Here is a 25516-nt window from a genome sequence, read left to right as displayed (position 1 = left end):
TCTCACACTCTGCGTTTCTTCCTTTCTCTGTCTCTCGCTCAATTTTTTTCACTGCCTCCCTCCCCTATTTTTCCTGACCATGCAATGCTCTCAGTCTGACACAAGTCAGATATTTTGACAGGGCCATAAGGTTAGTGTCTGTCACAGACTGTATAAGCAGTCAGCATTGTTCTGCCTGTCACAGAATCAGCATTTTGCTGGGGATAGACAGTATCTTTCTCCTCAGCTGCACTCCCTTACACACTATCTGTTTAGATTAGTAGATCTTAAGATATTCTTAACTTTCAGTCAGAATGATTAGAATTTAGTTTTCAATTTTGAACATTACATTTTATTTTTAAGGCAGGACCTTTCTATAGACCAGTTAAATATTTGATCAAACCACATGTTAGATATAATTTATTTGTTATAGAAATCATATTAATGTACACAAGATGTTGTGAGTGCTGTGCTGTTTATCACCATACACACAGAATGAATGTGACTGAATTCAAACTGACCTACTGACTCACTCCCTATAAGGGGATCATTCAATTATGAGGGGCAATTCATCTGCAATATTGTTTGTCACACAAACAATATTTTTTCAAAATTTTTTAACCTATAATAGCTTTGATTTTACAACCCACATATCTTTACTGGAGCACACAAGTGATGCAATCTGTACCTAGAATGAGTGTGTTGTGTGTTTTCAACGGATGTCGTGGGCTGTGCAGCTAGTCAGGGCATTGGATTTGCTGTTGTGCTGGAATAAAATATGACAGGGTCCACAACAACAGGAAGTTGCTCTTTCTAGGGGCACTGGTACAAAGGGGCACTGGTACAAAGGGGCACTGGAATGTTCTCATCCAGTGCCTCCCTGAATTCTCCCACTGAATGCTGCCCTGAGGTAAATGTACAAGCCAGACCTTATTGGCCTTTTATTAGTTTTTGCTACAAAAAAATGCAATTGTATGAACCTTTAATTAAAAAATATAGTATACATTGATTGTGCTGTATAATTCCCTTTAGAAAGGCAAAACGCCATAACTATGTCAACAATGAGCCTGTTTACATGCACACCAATACACTTATTAGTACCAAAAAACAGCTTTTTTGAAAAATAAATAAATAAATAAATAATTCCGGCGAAGCAAGAAATCCACGTTTACATGACATTTGAAATCTTCGCATTTGACGTCAAACCGTGAAGAGGCATGCGCACAACACATGCACAAATTGGATGAGACGCTTAGAATGCTGGGTTAAGGTGTTACATGCAACGCAAAATCGGTATAATGGGCAAAAATCTACCTGTGACAATTGGTTTGTTCTTATACCATTTATGGCCTTACACCGATAAAATGAATGCTGTTTAATGAATTTACATGACCAAACAGGTTGTTGTCTTTTTAAGCATAATCAGTTTAAGAACGTGCATGTAAATGCACTCAATGTAACTGAAAAGAAAAGCTTCAAATTTACTTGGTTTTGTAGTTACTGGAATTTTTACAGTCCGTTTCTCTGAATCTGAGCATAGTTGCCAAACTCGTCTATCACAGGGCAGATCATCATCTAAAAGACACAATTTCGGTCCTTACTCAATTCTGACAAAATGTGTATCAGTAGTTGCCAGCATTGGGGATGCTACTTTGAAACTGTAGCTTCCGAAGCTACAACCTACTTATGACTTAAAGTAGTACTGCAATCAAGCTACACTTGAAAATGTAGTTAGCTACACTGCAAGTTACTAACAAACACTAACAAGTAGTTGACATTGAAGCTATTTAAGAGAAAAATATTTTTTAAGTAAATAGCAATAAAATGAAAACATTTATTATCATTTAATTAAATATCACCTGATAGTTATATATTTAATTTGGGAGACATTTAACAATTAGGGTGACAACATCATGGGGGGCCATCGCTAGTGGGGTGAAAGCTGGTGACAACACACAGCCCGGGGGGCCCAAAAAAACTCCAGTAGTTACACTATGGGCCCCTACACTATGACTAAATGATCATACAGATACAGCTTGTATGCTTAAGAGTACATTCAAAACAACAATAACATGCAATATTGCTGAAATAAGTCTCCAAATCAATGTCACTCACCTCCCCTCCCCACCCATAAAAATGGTTTAGTCCCAATGGTTTGCTCACGCTATAATAATAACCTCAGCATGACAACAGCTTAGTGAATTTTGTATTATATTGCTTGTATTTGTTTCTTTGTTCTTATTTTATTAATTACTGTTAGTCTTGAATAATTGCTTGAGATCTTGAAACAATGTTTACTTAAGAAATTCTTGAAGGCTAAATGCCATTGTTTTAATGTAATGCTTATATAAACATTTAACTTTTTAAATTAAATAGTGTATATTACAATAACAGACTAGACTATTACTTTTATACAGAAACGTGAAATTTCACTGGCATTGTTATCGAATACTGAAATTTTGGTAACACTTTACAATAAGGTTCCAGTTGTTAACATTAGTTAACAACATTAGTTAACATGAAATAACAATGAACAATACTTTTTAAGCATTTGTTAATCTGAGTTAATTGTAATTTCAACATATACTAATAGATTATTTAAATCAAAAGTTGCACTTGTTAAGATTAGTTAATGCACTATGAACTAACAATGAACAATTGTATTTTTATTAACTAACATTAGCAAAGCTTAATTAATTCTGTAATAAACATGTAGTTCATTGTTTGTTCATGATACCTAATGTATTAACTAATGTTAACAAATGGAACCTTATTGTAAAGTGTTACCAAAATGTTACTGTAATACTTACATTTTGGTATTAATGTGAAGACTTCTTAGGATAGTTGATGAGCAGCTGATATAACAAGTACAAGTAAATACAGACTGTCTAGTAAAGTTGGACATCAAAGACATTTTAATTGAAATGGTCAGCAAAAAGGTCCAGCATTTGGATTTTGATTCAGCAAGTGTAATGAGGAAGCCTTGTTATGGATCATGCGAAACATATGGATTACTAATTAGTTATAGTTTTGGCTGATTAAAATAAGCAATTTTCACTTAAAACTTATCCAACAGAAGAGAGTGCTACAACTGGGGTGTAAAGTTATGGTGCTCTATGGTCAAGGGTTCAAATTAGTCCAAAAAGCAAAATAACCATAGCACTCATATTGCATTAAAATGCCTTAATTACAGGGCCGTTTCTTGGCATAGGTGAACTAGGCTGGGGGGGCGCCAAAGAGAGGGCTGCCAAAACGCACACCAACCCCCCCCCCTCGCCTAGGGCGCCAGAATAGTCTGAAACGACCCTGCTTAATTACTCCATCTCTGTAGACAAATTCTGGAGTTTTAAACCATTTGAGAGGATGGTTTAGGTGAGCATGTTCGATTACTGCCTAGCCTTCATTTCTGTGTTCACAATACAATGTGACAATTAGCGTTTTGTAATGCTACACCTCTACTGGTTGAAAAATGTAGTTTGTTACAGGAAAATGTATTGTGAAAATGGCAAAAAGAGCTTTTGTCATGCTTTGAAAATATGTAGTTAATTTAGAAGCAACTTTTAGTTAGTTAATCCCTAACACTGGTAATTGTTGTGTTTTGCCTTTGCACAGCATTATGTTAACCAAAAACTGCCTTACACTTGCTGTAGAACCTATTAGCGAATCAGCTGATTGTATGCCATGTTAATGCTGGGACCATGGTTTGGGCACATGGCTTGCTGGCTCCAACCGCATGGGAGATTTTAATAACCTATCATTCATGTGGTATGTAATTCCTTCACCCAGACCATCCGAGTCCTGTATAGTATAAGGAATTAGCCATACCGTATTGAATGAACATACTATCTTCTTTCACAGGCCAGTCGGCCAGTCACATGTCTTCGCCATATTTGTTCACAGGGTGACTTTTGTAAGGGCTTAACAACAGTCTGTAGAATATGAAGTATGATCCAGGGTTTATATTTAACCAGGAGAGAAAAACAAGAAATGACCAGTTAAGCCAAGGCTCAGACAGTGCCTAAGAAATAATGATGATTTAAAGTGAAAATAAAATCAGGGAATTTTTTTGCCATTTTCAATCAGGGAATGATGAGAGTGCAAATACACACATGTCTGAATGTTTGTCTGAGCAAGGCATCTTTGGAATGCAGGCAAAAGGGTGTACGTATCTGACTGTAATGAGGTTTATAAGGACTCTAGTGACATTCTTTTGTGATGTAGGCTACGGAAAACAAGTTGTACCAGATGGATTACTTTGTTTTCCATCAAGAAAAACAATCCTTCTGCTTCTGTTTTGTTGATTTTTCGAAAGAATTACTTCTAGTTGGATTCATAAATTTGATTTAATGTGAAGTAGAAAGATATTCGGTATTTGATGAGACAGTATGTGAGAGTGTTTGTTTGAAGGTTATCTAACTCTCTATGAGCTGTCAAAATCTTCTGACCTGACCCAGAGTCCAGCAGAACAGGGGGTGAGAGGGCTGGGCACAGAGTGAGAGAGTGAGAAAAAGAAAGAAAGAACAGCATTTAGGGGAGGAGTTTAAATAACTTCCTTCAGAGAAAGCTCTAAACTCATGCAACAAGGGCGAACACACACAAGCACATACACACTCCCTGCTCTGCTATATTCTCTACAGGAGCATTACACACGATCATGACGGTTAGTTTTAGTCAGTTTGAGAGGAACTTTTCACCAATTCCACAGAGCACATACTGACATTTCTATGAGGAACGAACTTTCAGCTGGGATTAAGCAGGACAGAGGTATGCTCTTTCTCTCAAAGGCAATTTCAGTGTGTTTGTGTGTGTGTGTGTGTGTGTGTGTGTGTGTGTGTGTGTGTGTGTGTGTGTGAGTCTGTAAATGTCATGTTAAAATAGTTCTAAGGTTTCAGTGAAAGAAGGACAAGTTGTTGGATAATAGTATGTTTACTCTGTAAAACTACACTAGCTCAGGAGAGTCCTGATCGTCTAATCTTTAACATATTTAACTCATAGTATCTCTCTCCTTGTCATTCTATCTCTTAACCTTGAACATTTGTTTTCCCTTACAGTCATCATATTACAGTACATATTTTTCACTGACTAGCTTCTTACAACTTATTCACCCTATTTAATAGCAACAATGGGTGCTGCTTGGGCTCAGGAGGGAGACATTCTAAACTTAGAGTCTATACCCCCATCTCAGGTTACAAATTTCTCCTGTTATTTGCACTGACATCCACACACTGAGCCAGTAACCCACAGAGAAACCGCTCTACTCCACTGTTGAGTTTAATGCCACATGGGACAATTCACTTATATTTCCTCCAGTAGACTCCACAATGTGCTGCCAAGCTACGGCAGCTTAAACTACTCATTATAGGCAACACTGGATTTAAAGTTAATAGTGTTTGTATATGCCAGTGTCAGTAATTTGATTTTTTTATTAGGGGCTAATATTTGCCCATTTGAATTGATTTTCAGAGGCATTTTCATCCTTTATGAGAATATTTTTCTAACATCTTGTAATTTATTAATGTACAGTAATATACTTCAACAAAATCAGTTAAATTAACTGGTCGCTATGGTGTTTAAACCCATGATTACATTTTAATAAATATTTCATATGTCAGATAATACAAAAATAGAAGAATTCTATTTCTGCCTCCACATCTTGAATGTTTGGGGAATTTTTATCACTTTTATTAGCATTTTTTCCTCAAACCATGGTTCGTTTCCAAACCTAGTCTAGTAGATGTGTTGTGCCGTTTGCTTCTAGCATATTTTTAAGTTTTGCAAAGGTGTTCCCACAGCAAAACACTATATTATTTGATGGAGTCGAAAATGGCTTCAACTTTCTTTTGAAGGTAAATAAAGATGCTGTACGAAAGTTAAAGAGGTATGCTGAGAAATGCCTCTCGGCTGTTTACAGCAGCTCAGACTCACAAGATCTCCACAAATTGAATTAGAATCTGACTGAGCCCTCTCTTGCAAAACATTATGAGATGTGCAAGTTTATTCTGTATGGATAAGTATCCTCTTTGTTCACTAGTGACAGGGAAACACATTCAGTGCAGTTAAGTCTAGACAATAAGACACTATTTATGAAATATAAAAACAGAGAAAAAAAAGAGGAGATTTTGCAACTGTAATGCTTGGGTTGAATTGGTAAAAGAACCCTTCAATATGATTCAAAATATGATTTATGAACTTGCCAAATTTTCAAAATCCCTAAGACCGAAAACAAGAGTTGAAATCAGTATGCTGGAGAATGCTGGAGTGCTACTCGATCATTGCATTCTCTCAGATCCTCCAATGATAGAAACTGGCAGAGAATAATGATGCCAGACATACAGAGGGCTGAGCTTCCCTAAGAGCCAGACATGTTAGTATGACCACCATGGAGCTGTCAGTCTGAATATCACTCAAGAAAAGAGTAGAAATGAGGTGCACCAGTTTAATCAATTCCAATAGATTTACTTGGTGTGACTTACACACTGCCCATTAATTCATTGGGCCTTTCATCAGCGATGCAAAAATGCTCCTGCCCCTGGCACAGAGAGGCACTAACCAGCCCACACAAACACGCCAGCAGCAAAGAGTGCTTCACTCGTCTGCTGAGTAGACACAGACAGGAAAAGGGAGAGAACGAAATAGATGGATGTAAGCATGAGCAGTAGAGAGCGTGCAGTTTAAGTACAAGAGGAAGATGGAAAGGAAGAGAAAGAGGGAGAGTAGTGACGGAATAAATTCATAAATAATACTCCGTGGAGTTTAAGTGGATCTTTCTCCAAGCTGGCTCTATTACATTTCAAACTGGCTGTGTACATCATGGCATGCTGCTCTTGTCCTGTTCCGTGCCTCAGGAACTGCTTCTCATTTTCAGGTTGGTCCCATCCTGGCTTTCATAGCTTTTTGCCATGAGAAGAAAGAGTAACTTTCACAGCGAGACATCACAGTGTTTCTGTCAGTCATGGGTAATAGATTTACCCATGAAGGTAATGCAGGATGTGTATTCCGGGCCAGTTTGTGTGCCTTGGTGTGCACAATGCTCAGATTGCCTGTTGTTACTAATTTCACACTGATGTTGATGTGTGTGTTACTGGTATTGTATTGTTGCTTGTGTGATTTTAGATAATTTACTACCAGCTGTTGACTAATACCTGTACCGATTTGACAGTTTATTATCCATTTATTGAGCATTTGGAATACTTAAATGTCAGCTATCTTTAGGCTGATTCAGTATGAAGGTTTTACCATGTTTGTTGTTGTTTGCATGCACACAATGCCTCCAGTTTTGGTCTGTGTAATGCGTCATTCGAGGGTTGTGATAATGTCTTGTTATCTGTTTAAGCAGTGAAATATTTCTGTCACTCACTCTCAGTTTGATTAAAAATGTACCCTTAAGGCTGCTGCTTATTCATCATTTAGTTAATTTAATAACACTCCCCTGATCATCCCCCTCCCTTTCAATAGCGATATCACCTGCTGAGCTTGATGCCTTATGGAATGACCCTCCATACACTTTAGCAGGTGTCAGTGAGCTCTTTCCACCCAATGACATCATGACAGTTGGTAAGAGGATTTCTTGAGTAAAGCATGAGTGTTTTACAAATCACAATTCACATATTTCACATATTTAATGTTTTAGTCTATATGTCTATAGGACAGTTTACCTGATAGTACAAAACATTTGTAGGACATGCACATTGTACATGTTCAGTCATGTGCTAAGGAACTGTTTGGGACATCCTCTCTTTTCAATGGACAAAGCTGGGAAGGTCATACCAATCCGGAAATGAGAAAGAGGCTATTATTTAAGCCATCTGGCTGATATTTATAGAGCCATTATGATATGGCTCACACTTCCTGTTTATGCATAGAACGTTATGAGATTGTAAATGCAGCCCTGATATTTTTTTAACTTAAAACATTTTAATTAGTGTCTATTGTATCATGTTTTGGAATAAGAAACTGTATGATGATGGCAGTTTACATAGAAGGAACATAGAACATGTATAAAACCAGACAAGTGGATCCTTCTAGTTTCCCACTGTCCTTAATTATTAAGAAGTTAAAGAAGCTCACAGGACATTTATCACTCTTCAGCCATTATGTTTTTTTATTTTTATTTTAGTTTAAGGAGTAACCTTAAGCTAACCTGAACCAAATGGTAGTGTTGAGGTGGTTTTCACATTCACAGAGCTACAAGTCAACTGCAACTGCACTGTGAAAAGTTGCACTGATCTCAATTTCCTTTGTTTTGGCTTTGGAGATGAGGAAGCGGAGGCTGATGCAGAGGTGGAGGCAGAAAGCAGAAGCAAAGAGAGTTATTGGAAAAAGAAGGAGGCATTCAGTGGAAGTGGCACAATATCTTCAATGGGGGAACATTTTTCGCCAGGTATTTGCAGCATGGTTTTCTTTAGGTGCTTTTCCATCATCAGGCCGAATGGTTCTGTGCATGGTGAGTAATAGCACCAGTACAACATGATCACACGAGAAATCAACATGTTGCTTCCAAAAGTACACGCACCCTGAAATCGACACTAACAAAATACTGCCAAATTACGGACAAGCAGCATCATCAGACATTTTTGCATCAATTCATGAATATGTTCACCTTTTCCCCTGATAGACAAACAGCATTAGAGACGTTGGTTCTAGTCCCGTGGTAACCTGAAAGTAATCACTTTCACATACACAGTAGTTAGCGCAATTCGGAGGTTGATTGTTAGGTTTAGGGTTGGGGTTTGGAGGAAGAGTTAATAGAATATGCATTCCTGTTTACTGTATTACACCATTTACAACAAAAATACAACTCACTTTTGGCGCCACTCTGTGGACATTTCACACGGAATCTGAAGCTCACACTTGCCCATATATTCAACAACGCTATCAGCTTCGGCCACTAGGGGCAGTGATGCAAATTTCATTTAGCTCAGAGCGATTTCAGCAGCAGAACATTCAACCTATTGTCACCAAATTTACAGTGTGATCAGTCTGACCAGTAGCAGTTCCATTAGAACACAATTTTTCTCAACACGGTTAACTAACTTTAATTACACAGCTAGTCATGATTGGTCACTAGTCAGTTATTTTCATTCTAGTCTTGATTTTGCAGCACCACTATGGAACAAGAAACCGTAACCTTGTCAATGAGCCTGGATCATTACAGAACAGCACAATTCAGCAAAGATAACTGCTCGGCCTGATGATTAAAAATGTACATTTTGTGTAGTAGCTCTCAGTGGAAAGAATGGCCTCCATCTTCATAATAGCCTTTTATGGCTACACTTATTCAGCACACTATCGTGTCTAATGCCAAAGGTCTCTAATGTGCATACTCAGTCTAATCTTTGCCTTAATGGAAGGTCTTTAGTGATGTGGTTGCTCATAGTGCTGTTACTGCAAAAAATCACATTGGTTTGTTAAGTATACCATCACTGTGATGTACCATCACTAGAGCATTCACATTACAATGCAATGTATCATAAATCTAGGCTTCTTTGTAATGGATACTTAACTCCATTCCCTTTTGTGTCTTGGAGATATAATTTTGTTGTTTAGTGGGAAACGACGATCCAGTGTAAAGCCTGACAGTGAGCTTCAGGAGGCATTACGGACCAGACTCAGAGTAGTAGAGAGCAACAGCCAGGATGTCGTCCAGCTCTTCAAGGTAGACACTGAAGTATCCTTGCAAAACATTAACTTATTACTGTTGATTGTGCAAATTTTTTCAGTTTTTATTGAATCACTGATTGTTGATACTATGCACACAGGATCTGTCTGCACGGCTGGTGTCTGTTCATGCTGAGAAAGACAGCTTTGTCATCACCTTTAAGACAGTTGGGGAGATCTGGAAGTTCTCCACTTACCTAACACTCGGTTAGTGTCAATGAATCAAATTATACATTTATCATCCTGGAAATATTCTAGCCACTAATTGTACTATTATATTCCAGGATATGTGGCAAGATGTCTTGAGAACTTTCTCTGTGACAAGTCATTCTGGCTGGACCCTGCATTGCTAAGTGATGTGGAGATCTGTGTAACAGTGGATGAAGATCACTTAGCTACTCTTTATCTAGGACTTCTGCTACAGGAAGGTATAAGGACCTCGACATCTCGCTGATGCAACAAATGCATGACATGAGATTTAAACAGAACAAATAGACAAACTGAAAGAACTATTATGGTCAGATTTATACATCTCTGCTATCCTATTCTAAAGTCCACTGAAACAAAAGCATATTCAGAGATCACATTAGTTGAAAATGAGACTGGTTAAAAAGTGATTGGAGGCTCCTTTTGTTTTCAAAAAAGGAGGATGATATCTTTTTTCTGTTTGCAGACTCAAAATTTTCGTTAGTTTTTTTACATACAAAATATCTTGCGAATCATTACTGCTCACACTGTCAACAATCCCATCCATAAAGTCTGTTGTATTTATTTAAAACAGTTACTTTGAATATGTTTTCTACTAAAAGGAATAGTTCACCCAAAAATGAAAATTCTGTCATCATTTACTTGCCATCATGTTGTTCCAAACCCATACATCTTCCTTTTTTCCCTGGAACACAGTTAAGCAGTATGCTACAGTCACCATTCACTTTCATGATATCAGTCTGATTTTTGTTTGTAGGTACATTCTTTGCCAAGGCTTTATACAACAGTGACTGCAGAGAGGAGGAAGAGGAGCTGACCTATGAGAAGAATAACCTGATCATGGTAAAAGACATAGGACAGGAGGCCATGTGGGAAGGTACGCTGCTGTCCACGGGCCAACATGGTCTAGTGCCTGTCCATGCTATGCAGCCTCTGCCTTATCCTTTCTATCAGTGAGTGACACTGGTTTTCAAACTCTCTAAGCTCTTTTTTAGACACATTAGAGGTTTTGTGAGAAAACAGAATTGTAGCAACACATGTCTGGTTGAATGACTATATAATTAATTGATTTATCTTCTCTATGTTCTACTTTACTATACTAGAAGTATACTATATTAGTACAGTGTTTAGTCCATACAAATACAGACTGTTTTTTTTTCCTAGGTGGTTTCTTAAGAAATATTCTGGAAATGCAGGAGGGATTCCAGTTACAGAAGGCCTCTTTAACCATCCCATTGGTGAGATACTTCAAAGTATTGGAAGACCATTTCTAAAACAGTTCACTCAAAAATAAAAATTCAGTCATCATTTATGCTCCTTATGTTATTCCAAACACAAATTACTTTCTTTCCTCTATGGAACACAAAAGGAGATTTAAGCATTATGATATCCTCAGTCACCGTTCACTTTCATTGTAAAGGGGGAAAAAAAACAGATGCAATGAAAGTAAATAGTGACTGAGACTAACATTTTGCCTAACATCTCCTTTTGTGTTCCACAGAATAAAGAAGGTCATACAGGATTGAAACAACATCAAAGTGAGTAAATGATGACCAAATGTTCATTTTTAGGCTAACAATCCCTATAATTATTATTAGACAACTAAAATTTTGTATCACAACAAATCCCTCCTTCCTTTCAATTCCCTTTCAGTGGTGGGTACCTGTGTGGCAGTAGTGGACCATTACCCGATGGTTAAAGATGAGCTGCACTTACACAAGGGAGACCTTATAAAGATTGAGGGGTTTCTTTTCAATACTCTGAACGTGTTTATAGGAAGACACCTCACCAGTGGAGAGACAGGATTTGTTCACAGGGCCCATGTTAAGCCAGAGAGAATCAAACCTCTGTAAGTAAACAGTTACTTCCAAAACAATGCAATTGTTTTTAATCATATTCATAGATTTAGCATACACTTGAATGAATGACCTTCTTTATATTTTGTAAAATAATTTATTTAACATGCCTCTCAGCAATACTGACATACTAAAAGAAAGCGAACAGCTGGCAAATGCTATTTTATTCTGTTGACCTTTGCTGAATGTGCCTCTGTCTAGCTTGGGGTGATGAGGGTGTTGGAAGTGGGGCTAGTGGAGTTATGTGATGATGTGATGAAGAGATCCGAATGAGAGTCATGTGTTTGATAATGTTGTCTTTGTTTGCCTCTCACAGCAATGGACAATTGGTCTTTCTAAGTGAGGAGGAAAGGGAGGGCCTGTCTAAACTTAACCCCTGTATTGAGCCCTGCCAGTCTGATATACTGGCCAATCTCTGCTCCACTGACATAAGCACTGTGTACAGATTAGGTGAGAGATTACGCATTGCCTCTCTGGGAGATCCACTATCAAGAGTTTAAAGGGAAAATTCACACCCATAAAAAAAAAATAATAATAAATAAACCCTTACGTTGTTCCAAACCCATATGACTTTCTATCTTCAGTGGAATACAAAATAATATTAGGCTCAGTAACCATTCACTTTTATTTCTTTTTTTCCCTACACAATAACAGTGAGAGGGGTCTGAGGCTTACACACTTTTTTCTCCCACAGAAGAAAGAAATTAAACAACATGAAGCCGGGTTTTGGGGATTTTTTTGGAGACAACTTTGTTATTTTTTTTCTTATTCACTTTTTAATGTTTATAAAATGACTCTTTCATTCTGCAGATAGACTGGATGACTCTGATTTTGCGTTTATTAAAAACCATCCAAAATCAGGTAATTTTTTTTATTAAGTTAAGAAAACATTTGAGGCTGTGTTGCATAAATATGCTTTTATCACTGCTCTTGTAAAGTTCTAACAATTCAAGCTGTATAATTTCATAAAAGGACAGTTTCCCAAAATAAAAATTCTGTCATAATTTACTCAATTTCATGTTGTTTCAAACCTGTATGACTTTCTTTCTACTGAGGAACACAAAAGGAGATATTAGGCAGAATTCAACCTCCAGTTGCCAATCACTTTCATTGAAATAAAAAATTAAAAAAGTCAGTAAATGATGACAGAATTTTCTTTTTTGGGTGAACTATCCCTTTAAATAGGATTTACAATTCTGACATTTACTGTGTGTACACTGCAGAGCAGAAAACCCCAGTGGATCAAAGAAAGAGCACTATATCAGAAAAGAGTGACACACCTCCTTACCACTCGTCCCCACGGCCTTCATTCCATGCCTCTTGGAATCATCTGAAGTGGGATTCCGAGGTCCTTTCCTTCAGCCTGGACGACACTTTCCAAGAGATGGATGAATATGAGGAAGATCCTGCAAGCTTCATGGAGGAGTGTATCTGGGAGCCTGATGAAGCAGAGAGGTGTGATCCAATCCTGACCCTTCTCAACCTGGAATACTTCCAGGACTTCTTTCAGTCTCTTTACGACCTCTCTTACTCTTTCCTGGACACTGTCTTTGGTGGCCTTCCAGAAGACGAGGTGCTTCATCATCTGGAAACTTTGCGAGAAGGAGCTAAGAAAGGCAGGATGCTTTGGGCCCATCGGCGAGCCTGCTTCCTCCTAGGTAGGCTATGTGCCAAGAAACTGAAGTACTCACAGGCACGAGTGTACTTCGAGGAGGCGTTAAAAATTCCCGTAAATGGTTTTGATGACCAACCACTTCTGATTTCCTTGTACACGAATCTCACTGCTGTTTATCTGAAACAGAAGATGATGGACAAGCTGCCATTTACACTGGAAAAGGCCAGTGCTCTGATTCTGTGTCTTCCATGCCACAACTTCTGCTCTGCGGATGAGTTCGAGTTGCTCAAACCCATCATGCGCAAAGCCATAATCGAAAAGGACAAGTACCTAGAGGCTCGGACTTGCTACCTCTCTCTCTCTCTCTTCCTCCGCCTACGGAAAATAGAAGATGCTTTGCCTTTTGTGGAGAGGCTTCAGTTCCTTACCATCACTTTGTCTGCAGAAGCAGGGAGGCCTGTTGCTCCAGTGGATCTCAACTGGATGCTGTGCAGGCTTTATCATAAAAAGTATTTGCCCTACCTCACACTAGCCTCTCTAAGCCTAGACTCAGGGCAAGACCATTCCTTGGATGATGCATTCCAGAAAATTGAACTCTTTATCAAAAACTCAGTCAGGCTTAATCCTCACTGGAAGGAAAGTACTTTGGTTCTTCCTGCACAGGTGGTGGTCTACCTTCAGCAAGCCTTGTCAATAGCTTGTCGTGGAGAAGATCTGAAGACTCAGAGGGACCTTTGTATGTGCCTGACTAGTGTTTACCAACAGCATGGAGCTCTAGAGAAAGCTGTGCCCTTCGCCCAACAGGCAGCGCAGACAGGAGGTCGAATCAATGAGGAGGAGGGCTTTGAGGCATCAGTACTACTGGCCTGGCTTTTGGTTTTAATGGACAAACCTGAACAAGCTCAGTCCACTTTGCATCCTTTGCTAAAATCTTTGAATGAAACAGACAGTCCAACACAGCGTGGTGTGGTCTACAACCTCCTAGCCATATGCCTCCGCAAACAAGACAGAGTTAATGAGGCAGCAAGGAACTTTTATTGCGCTCTGCAGATCTCACGAGAAAATGGAAACAAGCGTAACGAAGCACTAGGACTGGCTAACCTGGGTTGCTTGTCTCTATCTGTTGGGGCTTCAGGCCTGGCAGAGTGTTTCCTGCTAAATTCCCTCCACCTCTTCCAGTTTCTTTCAGAGAGTCCTACAGATGAGGAGCATGTCCAGGCTCTACTCTGGCTGGGCAGGAGCTACAAGGATAGAGGAGGGAGTCAGCAGGTCAGGATATGCTTCGAACTGGGCCTCCTTATTGCCATTAGTACCAAAAATCTGCACAGTAAGTAGAACACAAGATTTATTTTTGGGATCAGTTTCGAGGGTTACATTATGCAAATCCTAACAGCTTATGTAGTTTATATGAAAATGTTTTAAACTTATTATTTGTGTAATGTAAAAATTAGGGAAGTCCCGATACCAATGCTGGTATCGGAATCGGTCCAATACTGCAGTCATGTACTTGTACTTGTGCACTTTAAAATGCTCCGATACCAAAAACCAATACCATCTGACAAACGAATGTCATTCCGTAACCATTCAGCACACAAATTAAAATCACTTTGTTTCCTAATGTGATTATTAAACCGCAAAGGCTGCAATATAATTAGATAAATATTCAGTAAAATTGCATGTGTTGCTCGCTTCAAATGTGAGCGCTTGTGAATGTGTGATTGTGCTGAAGCTGGCTGCTCATACCATTTAGAACTCCTTGGCTCATACGCAGGCGCGGCCCAACTAAATGGCCAGGTAGGGCTAAGCCCCACCTAAATATTGATCCATTTGAAAACATAGATCCATTCTATAAATTGCCAATATGTAATTTGTTTACTCGTAAAGTGTTCAAAATGCTGAAATATGTATTTAAAAGCAGGCCTAGAACAAGTTTTTATTCTATTTTTAAGTTGTAATTTAGCTGAAACCTACGTAACACATTATTTGATATAGATATAAGACATGTGAGGCAGAGAATCTGCTGCCTTCCTGAACTCCACAAAGCCCCTCATTTTTCCAATGGGAATCTGTGATCAAATATGGTATTGCAATGAGCCCTCATTTAGACGCATTGGAGCCAAAATTAATCTGCCCATAAACTTAGCACCAAAGCAAAGGTAACTTTAGTATTAGTGCTTGCTAGCAGTGTGACAATGCGAACATGGCGAGCGCTATCGATGAACGTGTGTGTAACAGCTTATTGTTTCTATTGCTAATTCAAGACAAACTGGCCATCAAACAACTTGGTCCTGACAAGCCAGTTTGGCAATCAAAAGACAAGGGTAGGTGATAAGACAATGTATGTATTGTATGACGAAAAATTGTATGTCAAAAAGCCTAAGCTCTCTTTTGCACTGAGCCGAATAAAATGTTATGTTTCCCATATTTACTTTTACATTCTTAATGAGCAAGGGGACAGGGGGATGTATACAATAGCGTAGGTGTATGCAATTTGAAACATTTCTACTGCAAACCTATTCACAACTTGAAACTGATTGTGATTTAAAACATTATTATTATTAAGCATGTATTTTATTTATTTTAAGTTCTGTGAAAAGGTGTCAATGGCATATAGTTCTGTTTATGTATGTAGATAGATATTTCACCATAGCTTTCTCTTCCTCTCCTCCCTGGGGTTCTTCAACAACACTTAACATTATAAAACAACATTTATTTATTTATCCCCTTTTCTCCCCAATTTGGAATGCCCAGTTCCCACTACTTAGTAGGTCCTCGTGGTGGCTCGGTTACTCTCCTCAATCCAGGTGGCGGAGGACAAGTCTCAGTTGCCTCCGCGTCTGAGACAGTCAGTCCGCACATCTTATCACGTGGCTCATTGTGCCTGACACCGCAGAGACTCCCAGCATGTGGAGGCTCATGCTACTCTCCGCGATCCATGCACAACTTACCACGTGCCCCATTTAGAGCGAGAACCACTAATCGCGACCACGAGGAGGTTACCCCATGTGACTCTACCCTACCTAGCAACCAGGCCAATTTGGCTGCTTTGGAGACCTGGCTGGAGTCACTCGGCACACCCTGGAATTGAACTCGTGACTCCAGGGGTGGTAGTCAGCGTCAATACTCGCTGAGCTACCCAGGCCCCCTAAAACAACATTTATTTTAAAAAATAAAACAAAAGACAGGTATGGGATTGGTGAGTACTCATACTCATTCTCAAAAAGAGAAAAAAACAAACAAACAAACAAAAAAAGGTATCAGGACAGCCCTAGTAAAATAGTAATATATATATATATATTTTTTAATGCAGGTCAAATGGTTGTGGCAAAAATTCTAAGTCAACATTATGCTGACTTGCTGCTTTATGGACAGTGTATTGTTTACTATGAGCACTGTGTGGGGGTGTGCAGAACTCTGAAGAATAAACAACTAGAAGGAGAGTACCTGGAGCTCCTCAGCAACCTCTATCTCTCATTCAACACTGAGAAGTAAGAAGTACAATATAAGCACATACCACGTGATTACTACACAATTATAGTATTACTGTCAATATTAGATTTTTGACCTCTGTTCAATTGTTTGGAGCCTTATACACTGAAAGGAGTGAATCATAAATTAAAAAAAAAAGTCATATGTATGGAAAAACGATTGCAGGTCTTCAAGAAAGTCTCTTGATTACTCAAAGCAAAGTTTAAGGATCTCTATAGATCTGGGGAAAAGACAGGAAGAGTCTGAGACATGGCTGCAGGTGGGCCGTATCTACTATCTGATCTGTGAGGATGAACTAGCTGACATGTACCTTCAGGTAAGACAGAAGGTGCAATGAAAAAAAAAAACTTCCTTTTTTTATTTGTTAGATTTACTTTTTTTAATTTATTTATTATTATTTATTTTTTATTGCATGACAAATTTCCATCAATTAAATTAAATAAACTTTTCAGAATGTACATCATTATAAATTAAGCATAACATTAAGTATTTCATGTGTAATATTAAATTAGTAAACTGAAATGACAATTTAATTAAACTTAAATTACTTCACACTTATGCTTAATTCATAATAAGTTTGATGAACATTTGTCACAATTGAAATGTGTAAATCTTAAAAATAGACTCAAATGTTTTTTAAGAGTGTAGGCTACTACAAAAGGAGCACAGTGAAGTGAACTATTAATTAGTGGTATCATTTTGCGTATCAGTTTCGAAAGTATGACATCAATTCTAATCTTTTAAACTTTAGCCTGTGGTAATCTATTAAGGAAATCTTTTACCATATCATATACATGTCTCCTTTTATCAGCTGTTGTTTTAACTCCCTTCTCCATAAACAAATGTTTACAGGCAGCAGTGAAGACAGCCCTGAAGATGAATGACCCATGCTTCACTATGAGCATTTATGAGGAGGCAGGTGATGTCTTTTTCAAAGGACACAGGAACCGACTGGCTGCCCTACCTTTTTACAGGGTGTGCTTCTCTTTGATTTCACAACAGATTTACTACCAAAACAACAGTTAATAGCAAAGAAAATATCACACAGCAGCATTAAAGTTAGTGTTTTGAGAACAGCCAGTATATATATATATATATGTATACCATGTGAAAGCGTTTTCGACTACTTATGAATCTGTTGCTGTGTTTTTAAAAAAAGGATGGGAGTCTGCCGTTTGCACGCAGCATTAAAGATGTGCACTCAGAGTTCAGGTTGCTGAGTAAACTCACAGAGCTCCTGACGAAGCAGAAGCACTATGAGGAGGCACTACAGTATGCCACACTTGCAGTCCAGGTCAGCGCCACAACTGGTAAGACCTTAATACACATCAACTCCTCATTTTAAAAATAACTTTGATTAATAAATTCATATGAATCTCTACTGGAATTTCTATAAACAAATAATAATAAAAAAAGACATTTCATAGCCAATATTCATCAGATTTTGACCATGGACCACAATGAATAATAAAACACAAGACATCATTTTGTATGTGATTTGATTGTAAGCCATGGACTGTGTCGCCCCCTGTTGGCCACATGCCCTCCACACGGCATACGAACAACATTCCCAATACACCCAAATACATCACAGCCAACATGCAATCAAAATTGAGTCTGTTTACTATATGCATGTTTATAGTCTTAATAAATTAAATCAAATGAATATTTCATGAATATAAAATGTGCTTTTTTTTTCCAGCTAATGTCTCACCTAGGAAATAGGTGGATTGGCCAAATAAATGGATTACTTTGCCTTTTTATTAGGCTATTGTTGTAGGAAATGCAGCCTTTCTAAAATCTTACCTTTTGTTAATATAGCAATTAAATGCTGGCTAACGTTTATGAAACAAATGAAATCCAGAAATTGATAGATTTGAAAAAGAAGCTTTACCATTGGGATTCATCAAGATGCTCACGAGGAAGAATTTTCCTCCTCCACATCCAATCAATTACTGATGGATAATATCAAGTCACTCATAAATACATCCTGGTCTCATAGAATCATGTTACTATAATTACATTTTTGAAAAATGAGTTTTACAAGCCTCATTTCTCATATTGCAGCAGTTTGTAGGTGCAATAAAAAATAGAAGCGCAACAATACGTTTTATTCACTTTCACACAAATCACAAGTAAAACGCCAGATTAACGGTTCACAAACACTTATTTTCCACTCTGTTCCCCGCACAATACTGTCTTATGACATCGAAACACATTCACTATAATTTGAATGACGATACATTTGAACGTTTGCATCATAACTAACTACAGTTACAAGCTTATTCCAACATGACTAAGTTGCATGGTAGCTCAACTGATAGACCATTGGACTTTGAACGTAGAATACCAGGGTACGACAAGTCCAGCAAAGCACACAAGTTGACACGTAAGCTGAAAGTATCATAGAAGCACCACAAAATGGCATGCTTGCATTAGCTATTGTATTTTTCATAAAACGTTTGCTTTTATGACTATTGATTAGGTTTAGGTGTAGGGTTTAGAGTAGGGAGGTAGGTTTTGTTCATTTAAAACTCTAAAATCCTCATCATTTTGTTTTAGCACCCTTCAGTGGACATTTTACTTTGAAACTCCAGCAATATGTGTAAGGAGCCACGTAATATAATTTTGCAAAAATGTTGCCACAGTCATGTCATTTTCATAAGATCAGACTTCATAAATATTTCATTAGAGTCTACTCTATTCAACTATAGTGTAGTTTCATGTTGACTTTAAAACACAAAATGTATTGTTTTCTTTCATTCTCTACTGTCAGAAATTCTGTTATATCAGCTGCACATTATAAATGCAGTGTAATGTGTATTTCAGGTGTTCCTCTGAATGAGAGAGTGGCCTTCCATCGTCTTGCATCGATTTACTTCTCTCTAGGGAAGTATGAGATGTCTGAGAACTACTACCTGAAATCTCTTTCACTCTGCCCCGTTGCACTTGAACATGCTATTGAAGTTCGCTACTATGTCAAAGTCTACTGTAGATTGGCCGATCTGACACTATACAAATTAAAGGTGAGAAATTTCACATAAACCCCAGACAGAACAATAACTGTAGGAGTAAAGCACATGTTTTACAGAGATATGAAGAAACACAGATCTAGAAAACTTACCTTGGCAGCACCTTTGAGGTTAGCTGTTTGTTATAACATTCTGAGAAAAATGTTCACTGATATTTTTGCCTCAGGATGCATTCGATGCCATTGGCTATTTCCACTTAGCCCTGGCGGCAGCCCTGGAGGACAAAGAAAGCCTAAGCACTGTGTACATCATCTACATGAAGCTGGCGGAGATCCATGCCAACTACATGCCTGATGCAGAACTGTGTAAGAGCTACATGAACAGTGCACAGAGTCTGAAGAGGGAGCTGGCTGGATACACAGAATCTACGGACACAGATTCTACTGACAAAGAAGACACACATCAGGATCACGCTAATGCAGACTGTGCTGAGGAAGAGTCTGTCATTCACAGCAAAGCTGGCCTCTCAGACTTCAGCAGTGGCACTAGTACTCTTACAGAGTCCAGCATAACAGACACCTGCCTCACAATTACTGCCCAGAGAGAGTCAGAGCTCATACTCTCTAACACAGGTCACAAAGAAGAAATGGTCACAAGCTTTTCAGAGGAAACAGAATCAGGGCCTGCTCATCACACCAATCCAGAGACTATCTGCACTGATAACACAAACCACACTGATGGAAGTAGACTGAAGGAGGGCTTAACTTTTGTAATATAGGTGCAGCGAGTATGGCTTGTATGTGATGTTAAAAATAAACAAAACATACAGTAGCCTATACCACAAGTTGTGCAACAGCTCTTTAAAAAAGTGAATTCAGAATGCTTTTTGGCGGCTTCAGAATGCTTTTACTCTTAAAATGCACTTCTTTTAATAAAGAGGTGCAAAATAATTTTTTTTTATTTTATCTATTAAATGTTTGAGAATATATTTTCTTTTGTTTAATAATGTTTCAATGTGAATTTTCATGATTTTGTATGATTGTAAATATGTATTTTTATCTGTATATATATTTGTTCTCTGTTTATCCTTTCTGAGCAATCTAGAAACCTCTAAACATAATAATAATAAAAAAAAAAAGATAATAATGAAAAAATATTATTTAATTTTTTATAATAATTATGAACTGTCATTGGCAAAATACTGGTCCATGCCCAGAGCAGGTGCTTAATTACCATGCAAATCAGTGTGTAAATTTTAACAGCTCTTACTGAATAAATTCTAACCATAATTGATCTTACTCCACTATCAATTAGGTATGTGCTGTCAATAATAAAGTCAGCCTTAATTGGCTCATCAAATGAGAACTTTAAAGGAATATTACAGGTTCAATACAAGTTAAGCTCAGTCGACAGCATTTGTGTCATAATGTTGATTTCCACAAAAATACATTTCAACTCGTACCTCCTTTTCTTTAAAAAAAGCAAAAATCGATGTTACAGTGTGGCACTTACAGTGGAAGTGAATGTGGTCAATTTTGGAGGGTTTAAAGGCAGAAATGTGAAGCTTATAATTTTATCAAAGCACTTACATTAATTCTTCTGTTAAAAGTCATGTATTGTTAGAGCTGTAAAGTTGTTTAAATTGTCATTTTTACAGTCATTTTAGGGTTTGTTGACATCGTCACAGCAACAAAGTTGTGAAATTGGATAACTTTACACAGAAAAGGTTACTAAGTGATTTTATCACACTAAAATCATGTTTACCCACATATTGTTTACATCTTGTATCTATACTTTTGAAAAAGTTCATATTTTAACTTCAAGTTGTAGTGTTGATTTACATTAGACCTGTTGTATTAATATCATCCTCCACTAGAGGGAAACATTCGCCGTGGTGACTACTAGCTTGAAGAGCCTCTGTCAAAAGGTGAGATAGCCGAATAAGTCTACTGTAACTGTTCATGGAGTAACATGCTACATATAAAAAGAGTTTAATTTTAGACACAATATTGGAAGCTTTTGTAATATTTCTTTCAGTGTATTTAAAGCAGAAGCATTATTTCAGGGCTGGATGGGCCTATAAACATCTTTACTTATAGTTGAATATTAAGCTGGGATAAAGAACTTTGAAATCGAGAAAACTGTACACATAAGCTTTAAATTGTTATTATTATTTTATGACTGTAGCTTGGTGATGACCAAGAAAGGACAACTTATCTGCTGGAAGATGTCCCCTAGTTCATCTTGCTTGGCAGGCGAAGAATTCCGGAAGACGACGATGTGGAATCCGCCATCTTTGATACGGGCACTTAAGTGCTTCAGCCAAAATACCATACAGGACAAACGCTTTACAATATGTACCCTAGAGTAAACACACATAGACAATGACACAAAAATATGGGGGGAGATGCCACCTATAGGTCAATTGAGTGAAATCATTCCTTCAATTAAAAATGCCAGACTTGCTGGTTTTTGGTATTTATGTAACTGCAGATCTCCTGGGATTTTCACACACAAGTCTCTAGACTTTACTCCAAATGGTGCAAAAACAAAAACAAAACATGCAGTGAGGGGCAGTTATGTGGACAGAAATGCCTTGTTGATGAGAGAGGTCAACAGAGAATGGCCAGACTGGTTTGAACTGACAAAGTCTACAGTAACTCAGATAACCGCTCTGTACAGTTGTGGTGAGAAGAATATAATCTCAGAATGCTATTATGAGATGCGGGTTGGTGCTCTATTGTGTAGACCTACACAATAAAAGGCAGGTGGTTTTAATGTTGTGGCTAATCGGTGTATGTTATAATTTAGCTGTCAGTGCACACTGTTCTAAATGGGAGCATCTTCCCCTACATGCATATCTTAAGTGAGTCTTTAAAAGTGATTTTTATAGCTATTGTATAAACTTTAAACAAAGTTCTGGTTTGTGGTGTGTGTGTGAGAAACATATTTTTTAATGTTTTTTTGTTTTTTACATAATTAACATGCATAATTAACATACTTTAGAATGTGGCTTACTAAAATGAGCCATGAATGGTTATAGGAGCTCAAACAAATTCCTGATCATTCTAACATTGGTCCCAAACTACACTGGAACCTTCATGAAATTTGGGGACTTACATTAGGTTACAAAGGAAAAATCACTGTTTGTCCCCCTCTCATTTAATTAAAGGCATCCCCTTAATTTTCTTCCATAATGAGTACATGGTGATGTGAAATAACTCACTGGCATAGATTGTGTTTGTGTAAGTATATGCATGTTTTCAATCATATTAGCCAACTACTAATGTATTCCAGGCATCAGAGAGATGACTACTAAAAGCTTTCTGATGGGACTTGGTTAAATTGTGCTTTTCATCGGGAGGCTTTAAATTATTGAGCATTATACCCTTAATGAATTTCTATGCTTTCTCCTATGGTAATCCAGCATGGGGTCCGACTCCCACACGGCCAAAGCCATCAGAGCTCCATTTTAGACTTGTATTTTCATTTAGAGAAAAACACAGAATGCAGGTCATTTTTATACATTCCCAGTTATTGTGTTGTGAAAAGTTTTTTCTCAGTAATTGTTTTGGTGCCTGGGATTCATTACTGCCTGGCATATATAACATGCAAAGTGAGTTGGCATCCAGTAGAGAAAAGCTACGTGCTGAGGGGCAACATCAGTCTCTCTGCTGATACACACTGTTGCTGTATAGCTCCAGGGCTTTAGTCATAACAGTAATCTAATTTCAAACACAGTACTTACCTTCCTCACTAAGCTCAGGTAATAAACTTTATAAATATGCAGGCTCCATCCGCGTCACTGTGCGAGGTGGGTGTGGCAACATGAATCTTGGCAAGATGTTCTGGACTGGTGAACTCAGTTAAAGACTCCATAGAGAGCTCTGGAGACATACAGGTTCTGCTCTAATGAGCAACAGTTTGTTTCCAATAATTCTCTGTCTCCGTGTTACCACAGAGCGACTCTTATCACTGTATGCCAGCTGTCCCACTTCATAAACCACTGGTACACTGAGCATCACCTTTAGCTTTGGGTCCGAAGTTTTCAATTTATCTCAAAATAATGAGTTTGGATTATAATTTTATTTCAACATTTATGCTTTAAAACCTTTGCGTGGAACAAGACACAATACATTTACTATTTTGAGTATTTCTGTAACTGCTGATCTCCTGGGATTTTCACACACAACAGTCTCTAGAATTTACTCAGAATGGTGCCAAAAACAACAAAACATCCAGTGAGCAGCAGTTCTGTGGATGGAAACGCCTTGTTGATGAGAGGGGTCAACAGAGAATGGCCAGACTGGTTCGAACTGACGAAGTCTACGGTAACTCAGATAACCGCTCTGTACACTTGTGCTGAGAAGAATAACATCTCAGAATGCTATTCTGAGATGCAGGTTGGCACTGTTTTGGTGGTACAAGGGACACCTACACAATATTAGTCAGGTGGTTTTAATGTTGTGGCTGATCGGTGTATACATGATACATTCTCTGAAGACAGCTATTAATATTTTATGCAGTTTTGATTCTCAGGTAAATCTATCTTGTTGTAAAGAAATAGTTTAAATTTCTGTCATAATTTACTCATCCTCCAGCTCCAAACCCATATTACTTTATGTAGGAGATGTGTTTTGTTTTTCAGTAATGGCAGCCTAAAGCCTAAAAAGGACCCAAAAGTTTCATAAAAGTATTCCACGCAGCTCCTTCATCATATTCAAAGTCTTCTGAAGGCATATGATTGGTCTTGGTGTGAAAACTGGCAAGATTTCACTGCCAAATGACTTAAATTGTGGGTTGTTTCTCACCGAAACCTATCATATGCTTTCAAAAGTGTTTCGCATTTTGTGTTCCGCATAAGAGTAAATTATGACAGAATTTTTGTACAGTATATAATTTTACTGAAAAACAAGAAAAGGTACTAATTAAGAATAGGAGATAATCCAGAGAATATTATCATCCTGTTGAGAAAATCCAAAAAAAAAAAAAAAAGAATGTAGAATTTGTTACATTACATCTTACATTACATAACATCTTAATGGTAGCACTTTTAACTTCTTTGAGCTCTCACTATAATTAGCTATAGTCATTCTACAGCAGTGGTGATTTCTCAGGGCCAGCAAAACCTTCTCTGCTGGTGTAACATGCCTAATAAATAAATATTTTTTCATCCTTTCATTCTCAATCACCTTTTTGCCTATATATTTTCAATCGCTATCCACTCCTAATTAATCTACAAACGAATAGCAAAAAACAAAAAGTTTATCCAATCAGAATTTATTCCTCGATGCTTACAAGCAAAGTGTGACAACTGTTTCACAAATCGCATGCCTGAAGCCATGCTCCTTAGCCAAAGCAGCGCATGAGTCTGAGCTCCGCCCCGTCAGACCTTCAGAATTTCCACAGAATCCCTCAACACTGCAGTGAATAGGCATCTAAAGTCAGATTGTCAGATTCACCAGCCAATCAAATTGATTTATTTGTTCTTGGTGGTGTGGTCTTTAGGATACGTCCCAGTCCAGGCCTTCTAGCTGGCCTTGAGTGACGCAATCACGCTTTAAATGATGTATGTAATTTGAAAGCAAAGAGCGCGAGATCTTGCTGACGAGTCGGCTGTCACTGCTGTTATTGCCGTTGTGAAAGAGATCCTTTTGGATTTAAGATGTTCTGCATGATCGTGCGATTGATTAATTAAACAGGAAAGGAGGACTGATTTTCACTTCAAGCAAATTGGTAAG

General features: G+C 37.9%; 1 protein-coding gene across 4 annotated transcripts; it reads left to right on the top strand.

The window, feature by feature from the left end:
- The first annotated feature begins 4545 nt into the window (after positions 1 to 4545).
- On the top strand, positions 4546 to 21686 carry LOC127417881 (SH3 domain and tetratricopeptide repeat-containing protein 2-like). Of its 4 annotated transcripts, none has more exons than XM_051658127.1 (18): positions 4546 to 4743; positions 7435 to 7533; positions 8234 to 8359; positions 9507 to 9634; positions 9738 to 9843; positions 9921 to 10064; positions 10601 to 10796; positions 11008 to 11081; positions 11497 to 11692; positions 12016 to 12149; positions 12510 to 12560; positions 12923 to 14641; positions 16625 to 16802; positions 16969 to 17119; positions 17656 to 17778; positions 17963 to 18113; positions 19633 to 19829; positions 20002 to 21686. In XM_051658127.1, the coding sequence occupies exons 1-18, from the start codon at positions 4704 to 4706 to the stop codon at positions 20551 to 20553; spliced, it is 4365 nt and encodes a 1454-aa protein (XP_051514087.1). In that variant the 5' UTR covers positions 4546 to 4703; the 3' UTR covers positions 20554 to 21686. The 4 variants fall into 4 exon arrangements, with proteins under 4 accessions (XP_051514087.1, XP_051514088.1, XP_051514089.1 ...); XM_051658126.1 differs by lacking the exon at positions 4546 to 4743 and adding an exon at positions 5839 to 6844; XM_051658128.1 differs by lacking the exon at positions 7435 to 7533 and having other exon boundaries at positions 20002 to 21685.
- Positions 21687 to 25516: the final 3830 nt, after the last annotated feature.

The sequence above is a fragment of the Myxocyprinus asiaticus genome, chromosome 27 (assembly GCF_019703515.2).
Source record: "Myxocyprinus asiaticus isolate MX2 ecotype Aquarium Trade chromosome 27, UBuf_Myxa_2, whole genome shotgun sequence".
Taxonomy (NCBI): domain Eukaryota; kingdom Metazoa; phylum Chordata; class Actinopteri; order Cypriniformes; family Catostomidae; genus Myxocyprinus; species Myxocyprinus asiaticus.
Note: the sequence above shows the minus strand (reverse complement) of the source record. Positions and strands in the feature narration are given on the sequence as shown.